The sequence below is a fragment of the Scomber scombrus genome, chromosome 7 (genome assembly GCF_963691925.1).
Source record: "Scomber scombrus chromosome 7, fScoSco1.1, whole genome shotgun sequence".
NCBI classification, from domain to species: Eukaryota; Metazoa; Chordata; class Actinopteri; order Scombriformes; family Scombridae; genus Scomber; species Scomber scombrus.
The window spans coordinates 30857003-30865304 of NC_084976.1; the positions used below are offsets into that span (position 1 = coordinate 30857003).

The 8302-nt window shown below is 38.7% G+C and overlaps 1 protein-coding gene across 1 annotated transcript; it reads left to right on the forward strand.

Annotated features, from left to right (window-relative positions):
* The first annotated feature begins 2475 nt into the window (after positions 1-2475).
* LOC133983985 (CD209 antigen-like protein C) lies at positions 2476-5673 on the forward strand. Its single transcript, XM_062423200.1, has 6 exons — positions 2476-2518; positions 2712-2783; positions 3932-4111; positions 5059-5222; positions 5358-5470; positions 5547-5673. Exons 1-6 carry the CDS (start codon positions 2476-2478, stop codon positions 5671-5673), a joined length of 699 nt encoding a protein of 232 aa, XP_062279184.1.
* Positions 5674-8302: the final 2629 nt, after the last annotated feature.

Below are 8302 nucleotides of genomic sequence, written 5' to 3' on the forward strand. Positions count from 1 at the left end.
GTTTAATTTTAAAGAGACCCAACATTCCCACATGAGCAAGCACTTGGCGACAGTGGCAAGAAAAAACTCCCTTTTAACAGGAAGAAACCTCAGAACCAGACTCAAAGTGGGAGAACATCTGCCTCGACCGGTTGACAAAAAATATAACAATCCTATCTGACTAAATAGCCCTAGGAAACAAAAAGGAACTTTTAGGCTCAATTTCACATTTAGTCATATTGCTTTCCACGCCCCATACCCATCCAACCATTCAGTCCAATCTTCCTAAAATCAACAAGTGATGTGATGAATGATATTATAACAGAGTGTGCCAATATGTGTGGATATCCTATATTCCACGCGTTACTCCGCTCGACTTCAAATTGTTTATTTTACACACTGTTGCTCCAACATGATTTACAACACACGGACGTAAACATGTCCAAAACATCAAATGCGTGATTTTCCTCGACCACCGCTACCAGACGTGATCTTTGATCATCGTGAAATGTTTTTCAGAGGTGCAATAAGCTGGACCTGTAAGGTGGCTATCATTGCAATAACAGTGGTCACAAGTTAGCCAGTTGGCCAAGGTGTTTTGAAAGACGTGGCCGTGCCTACGTCATTACTTCAACAGTTGTTATATCACCTTGTGACAGCTGATGGGTGTGTAATTGCGTTGCGCTGTAATGGTTTTGCAGTTGGTGACACACTCGGTATCAAATCCCGTATCGGGTGACTTTTTATTTATTTATTTTTATTTGGAGATGAATACAGAATATGGTGACAGTATTTCGGATCCCACAATTGTACTTCACAACATGAAGCATCATGCTTGGATTAACCAGGTGGAGCTAGAGATCATCAGATATATATGGAAGTACATTCAGGCATTCGCGAGGTCAGCTATGTTTTCTCTCCGTGATTGGAACATCTGCAGTCGCAGTGACAGAGGCCCAACGTTTATAAACAAAGGTAACCAGTTAATGTGAAAACCAGTTGATTTGTAACACCGGTTTCACACGAATCTTCAGTCAAGTCGGATGGGTTGATCTGCAGTTCTCTTGGAGTAATAATCGGTGCGTTTGTTCAAGTTTTGTTAATGCAATTATGCGGGAAGTACGATCTGTTTCTGGGATGACCATGAAAGCTTGACTGAGACTGCCTGCACCCGAAACGCTGAATACGAGAGCGAAAGAGGGGGAAGAGGGTTAGGTTTGTTTATATAGGAGCCGGAAGGAGTGTAATTGGGGTGTGTTCCCGCTCCTGAAACTGCGCTTTACAAGCTTTGATGATAAAACTGGGGGAATTTTATGACAGCCTATATGAAATGAAACCTTATTTTCTGAGTCTGTGAGCCACAGTGTGTTTATTTAAGTTCAGTGTTTAAATAGTTGGAACAAAAAAGGACTCACTGGCTACTGGATTGGACTGAGAGCTGAAGCAGAGAAATGGAAGTGGATCGATGGAAGTGATCTGGCTGAAAAGTAAAATTCACATTTCTAAACAGTTTGAATCATAAAATCTATCAGCCTTGATCTAAACATTATGTTCCTCCCTCAGATCCTGGATGACACAACCTGCTAACAACGGCACCTGTGAAATTTCTGTCTATAACCAAGGATGGAAATCAGCGAGCTGTGGAAACAAAAACGGTTTTATCTGCAAAAGGCGCCTTTATCTGTTTAAACAGTGAGAAGCCGCACATGAGAAAGTTACTGGATACTCTGTAAAGATTAATAACATGTAAGATCATATCAACTGGACTGTAAATATCAATACAAAGATTTTTTATTCCGAATATGGGATTTTTTTCTTGAAGCTGTGTATGTATATGCTATGTGTGTGAGTGTGTGTCTAGGTGTGTTAGTGTAGGTGTATGTGTGTGTATGTGAAGGTGTATATGTGTGTGTATATATGCGTGTGTGTCTGTATGACTTAAGTCACTTTCAGGGATACACATCTGACTTAAAACTCTATGTGAATACCCCAAAAGTTACTTAAGTAACCTTGTGCGTGTGTGTGTGTGTGTGTGTGTGTGTGTGTGTCTGTGGGTGTGTGTGTGTGTAAGGTAGCAGTGTAAACATGGAGTTTCATTGATTTGAGCATCCTCTCAAAACGCAGAATGGATTTGATAATGAAGCACTCGATATATCGTCATATCACACAGTCCTACGACTGGCTGCACAACCAGTCCAGCTGTTCTGCAGTCAATAACCCTGATCCTCCTGTTCAGAGAAGCTGAGAGGAAGCTCAAGAGAACTGCAGAGCAAAGCAGAATTAAAATAGTGTGAAAATAAGTTGCAAACACAACCTGTTAAAACCATTAAAACCATCAGATTATTTCCAGACAAGATCTCAAGAAGTGTTAGCCGATAACCTAACACCTTTCACAACTTAAAGCAGAAAGCAAAAGTAAAACCCTCCTCTTCTCTGTACTTTATGTCTTTATAGTCTTCATACAGGACTGCTGGCTGTCAGTGTCTTTAGTTCAGGATGAACAGAAACACACAGACGCTCACTGTTGCTTCATCTGGAGGTAAGATGCTTTCTAATACGTAAACACTCGATGAGGTTTTAATCTTTTAGTGAAACAGTATGTTAGTTTATTCTTTTTAAAGCTTCTGATACATGACAACACACTGGCAGAAAAAGATTGGATGTGATTCTGTAAATAAGAGCCAATTTACTGCAGATATTTAAACATCAGTGTTTGATCTGAACTGTTTCAGAGGAACTTGAAGAAGAAAGTGACTACGTTAATACAGCTGTGTGCACTGTGGACAAGATGTCAGCCACCTCAGGTATGTTAGAAACATACTTTAAGTTTCATTTTTTGTAAATCATTGGATTTTTCATATTTTTTTAAAAAAAAGTTCAAAGTTTCTATAATCTATTAAAGTCCATTTTGAAATCAAAGTGTTGACATCATTCTGCTCAATCCTTATTGTTTTCTTAGATAAGAAGTGTGGCTCCTTCACTCAGTGTTTTCTACCAGTAGCAGTGAGTTGGGTGATACTGTTGGTAATCTTGGTCCTTCATATCTACTGTGAGTATCCTCTATGTGAATATCACATCAAATTACATGTTTTTTCATAGCTTGTTATTATTGTTGTTAGTTTTTATGTAAAGGATAGATTCATAATGGCCTTCAAATGGAGGAGATCCTACACTTCTGTTCTGACTGCATTTAATGTAGTGCTTTAAAGTGCTTTATAATTTAGCTCTTATTCATCCATTCACACACACACACACACACACACACACATGCACACACACATACTCACACACACACTCATGCACACACACACTCATGCACACACGCACACACACACACACACACTCATGCACACACACACACACACACTCATGCACACACTTACACACTCATGCACACACACACACACACACTCATGCACACACACACACTCATGCACACACGCATGCACACACACACACATGAATGCACACACACACTCATGCACACACGCACGCACACACACACACTCATGCACACACACGCACACACACACTAATCCACACGCACACACTACAGCTAAGGTTTGTAATATATCTTTGCAGACATGTGTAGAGGGGATCTTTTAATGGTCAGTATGAACAGGAGGAATATTTACAGCACACATAACACGTTTTAATGTTTGTACAGATACCTGAGTATTGATTTAAGACCGACTTTTAAAACATTTAGTTAACACAAGTCAGCATTATCTGTTAATTCAACAACTCTGTCACAGCTTCAAAGCAGAACTGAAAACACTGTTTATATATTTCCTCATAGCCTTCATATAATGTGATCATATCATAATGTGAACCTGTCATTTTAATGTTATGATAATGTTAAAGTTGTTTTTGTATTAAATTTGTGGCATAAATAAAATTGCTTTGCAACAAATTCTCAAATTTTGACCCTTTCCTCTGTCTGTTGCTGTAGTTACATCTGTCATCTCTGGAAACAACAACAAGCTGACTGCAGAGAACCAGGAGCTGAAGACACAAAACCAGCAGCTGGAGACCGAGAAGAACAACCTAACAGAACAAATACGAAACATAGAGAACAGTGTTACTGTTGCCCAGCAGATCATTGATGCCTACTGCCCAATAAGAGATGGAAGTAAGTTCAGATCTCATAACTCAAGCACAAAAATAACCAACAATAATGTCTCAATGCAGTAATGTTGTACCTGAAGCACACTGCCAGAAATGTTGAAGTCCTGTTTGACTCAGAATTAAGTTTAATTCCTCATATCACAAAAATTGTCCAGTCCTGTTATTTACAATTAAGAACAATCTCCAAACTTAAACCGATGCTCACCCACTCTGACCTGGAAAAAATTATTCATGCTTTTATTTTTTCCCGTTTATATTACTGCAACTCTCTCCTTTCCGGGTTACCTCAAACATGTCTCTCTCGCCTCCAACTAGTTCAGAACGCAGCAGCTCGGCTTCTTACTGTTTTAACAGACGACATCACATCACCCCAATCCTCGCTTCTCTTCACTGGCTCCCTGTTCATTTTAGAATTGGTTTTAAGATTTTACAGATCACTTTTAAAGCACGTCTGGGTCTAGGCTCCAAGCTACATATCAGACATGTTGACTCCATATTAGCCGGCCCGCAGCCTTAGATCCTCGGGGTGAGGCTCTTCTGATTGTCCCAAAGATGAGGTTGAAAACTAGAGCGGACAGCGCTTTCGCCATCAGGGCCCCTAAGCTTTGAACAGCTAGCAGATTCAGTAACTTCTTTTAAATCACTTCTCATTTCTACAGGCTAGCTTTTATATGATGTTGTTTGTTCGTTTTGTCTTTTATTTTATTTTATTTTTACTTTGTCTTATTTATTTTTATATATTTTTTATATTCTCATTATCTCCTTACTGTATCCCATTGTCCTCTACCTTCATCTTGTTAATGTCGGTCTTGTTACTGCTCTCTGTGTTGTGTGTCTCCTGCTTTGTATTGTAATGATTTTGCACTTTGTAAACTCTGTTTTTAAAAGGTGCTATATAATTAAAGTTTATTATTATTATTGTTGTTTATTTGTTGGTTTCTCTTATTTCAGACAGACAGTGTAAACCTTGCCTAGATGACTGGCTGCACCACCAGTCCAGCTGTTATGCAGTCCATAACCCTGATACTGCTGGTCAGAAAACCTGGGAGGAAGCTCGAGAGGACTGCAGAGGAAAGAAATCCGACTTGGCTGTAATAGTTAATGAAGATGAAAAGGTAATGAGAAAACTGTGGGAATTTTATGACGTCCTATATGAAATGAAACTGTATTTTCTGAGTTGTGAGCCACAGTGTGTTTATTTAAGTTCAGTGTTTAAATATCTCTCATAAGTGTCTTTCTGTTGTCCTCAGAAATTCATCAGTGATAACAGTTGGAACACTGCAGGACTCACTGGCTACTGGATTGGACTGAGAGCTGAAGCAGAGAAATGGAAGTGGATCGATGGAAGTGATCTGGCTGAAAAGTAAAAGTTACATTCCTAAACAGTTTGAATCATAAAATCTATCAGCCTTGATCTAAACTTTATGTTCTTCCCTCAGATCCTGGATGACACAACCTGCTAACTACGACTACTGTGCAATTTCTGTCAAAAACCAAGGATGGAAATCAGTGAGTTGTGGAAACAAAAACGGTTGGATCTGCAAAAAGGCGCCTTTATCTGTTTAAACAGTGAGAAGCAACTGTGTGTGTGTGTGTGTGTAAGTGTATATGTGTGTCTGTGTGTATACAGTATGCGGTTGTGTGTAGGTGTATATGTGTGTGTAGGTGTATATGTGTGTGTGTAGGTATATATATGTGTGTGTGTAGGTGTTTATGTGTGTGTGTAGGTGTATATGTGTGTGTGTGTGTGTGTCCGTGTGTATGTAGGTGTATATGTGTGTGTGTGTGTGTGTAAGTGTATTTGTGTGTGTGTGTGTGTGTAGTTGTATATGTGTGTGTGTGTGTGTGTGTGTAGGTGTATATGTGTGTGTGTGTGTGTAGGTGTATTTGTGTGTGTGTGTGTATAGGTGTATATGTGTAGGTGTGTGTGTGTGTGTGTGTAGGTGTATGTGTGTGTGTGTGTAGGTGTATATGTGTGTGTGTAAGTGTATATGTGTGTGTGTGCGTGTGTATGTGAAGTTGTATGTATGTGTGTGTGTGTGTGTTTGTGTGAGAGAGTGTGTGTGTGTAGGTGTATGTGTGTGTGTGTGTATATGTGTGTGTGTGTCTGTGTAGGTGTGTGTGAGAGAGTGTGTGTGTAGGTGTATATGTGTGTGTGTAGGTGTATATGTGTGTGTAGGTGTATATGTGTGTGTGTATGTGTAGGTGTATATGTGTGTGTGTAGGTGTGTGTGTGTGTGTGTGTGTGTGTGTAGGTGTATATGTGTGTGTGTGTGTGTGTGCGTGTGTGTGTTTGCGTGTGTGTCTTTTCATGCAGACCATCAAACCTCTAATTTTGTATTCTAACCCTTTTTGTTGATATAACGGTTAAAAGAAATTTGGGAGTGAATGCCATGTATGTGTTTGGCTATTCACACTCACTCTATCTCATATATATTGTATTTAATTATTATGATTTATAACATATTGCCAATAAAGCAACAGTAAATTGCAAGAATCCTATATCACACAAATTGAACAACACACTTCTAATGTGATATTACAAATCCAGTGTTTCAGTGTTTCCCACAGAAATTTGAGAGACTATGATGGTAAAAACATTTTGTACATATTTAAGTCAAATGCATCATTGTGTTGCACTCATAGCAACATTAAGAGGTTATATCTAGAAATGTGTGTATGCTTTAGTAATTTAACTGCTGGTTGTATATTTTATGAATATATAAAATACTGTTTCAGTAAATATCTTTTTCTATATTGTGTTTCTTCTAATTAGTGCCATGGGTGTGCAGCTGCCAGGCATCTCTTAATCTTCTCCATACTTTTTATTATTCTTCCGCCAAATTTCAGCACAACTCATGCCGCAGCTTTGAGAAAACCCTGACAATATATACATCAAAATGTGCGGTTCGATCGGGAAAGAGGTGCTATCACTTTTGGTGTTGAAATTCCAATTTTTCCCAAAGTTAGTCGCAAAAACCTGTGAGAATTCACCATTGGAAATGAATGGGAATTTTTTGAAAAACCCACAAAATTTCACCTTTTTCAGAGTCACCTAGCTCTCTCATACCTGCATGTAGAAATGTGATTCATACTTTAAAACGGAGGAAAACTTGTGCTCTCTCCAAAACACCAATCTGTTTTTACATAACATGTAAACTTTTCAAACTATGAGCAGTCAAACGAGGGGTGGAAATCACTTTTTCTTCAAAGTTAGAGTGGAAGCGTCAGTTAGCTTGAGTGCGAGAAACAGCAAAAAATAACCTTAATTTTTATTTTTAACTCGAGCTCACGGCCAAACCGTGAAAAGGAGACAAATCATTTTTTGTCAAAATGTAGACATAGGTGTTGGGATTCATAAAATGTGACGTTGACAGACGGGGTCTTCACAAAATTTAAACGGGGGGGCCGAGACCGGCGGCAATACCTGTCTCGCTCCCCATTGACCCTAATGTAATCGTCTTTTTTTTCCAAAAGAATCTCACTCTGTCTTCGCATTGAGCTTACGCGCTCATTTTAAGGAGTATCTGAATAAAATAAACACTGACAGAATCTGCCGGCTTCTGTGTCTATCACGGTGTTTTCGGTTTTTGGACAGGAGTTACGGTTTTCTCACAGTTTGCAATTGTTCGGGACCTTGTCAGAAGCCAAATTCTGGGGGCATTTTGAGAATTTCCAAGCAGATTCTCACATATCGCAATAGCAACCGTACGGCCTTAGCAACCTGTTGCTGGGCAGAAACTGAGCTACTTTTTTGTGATTGGCTGACTGGCTAAAAGTATTCACTTAGGTTTCCTGGCATGGCCTGATGCACTTAATGTGCCATACATCTTCAAGGTAAAATTGAACATTGTAAATGTTGTGCATACACTAACAATACACAAGTGTGTCGTATTTGAGCCATTTCTGCAAACAGGGGGCGCTATAGTAACAATATAACAAGACATTTCTCAAAACCAGAATATGATCAGGGAGATTTGTGAACACTAGAAATAGGATGAGTACATGATTTATTTCCAGTAGATTTCCAAGTAGATTTCCAGTCATAAAAAAGTATAATACAATCTACTCTCTCAATGATAAGATTTACTTAATAATTTCATAACAGTGATGTTCCTGTCTGTGAAAAAATGAAGTAGACTTTAATTAATTAGTTTAAATAAATATTATTTATGCTTAAATATGATTAACATTT

Bases quoted from the DNA above. Each gene is read 5' to 3' on its own strand.
- LOC133983985 (XM_062423200.1), top strand. From the start codon at position 2,476: ATGAACAGAAACACACAGACGCTCACTGTTGCTTCATCTGGAG. The intron at 2,784-3,931 runs GTATGTTAGAAA...CTGTTGCTGTAG, and splicing joins CAAGATGTCAGCCACCTCAG to TTACATCTGTCATCTCTGGA. The intron at 4,112-5,058 runs GTAAGTTCAGAT...CTCTTATTTCAG, and splicing joins CTGCCCAATAAGAGATGGAA to ACAGACAGTGTAAACCTTGC.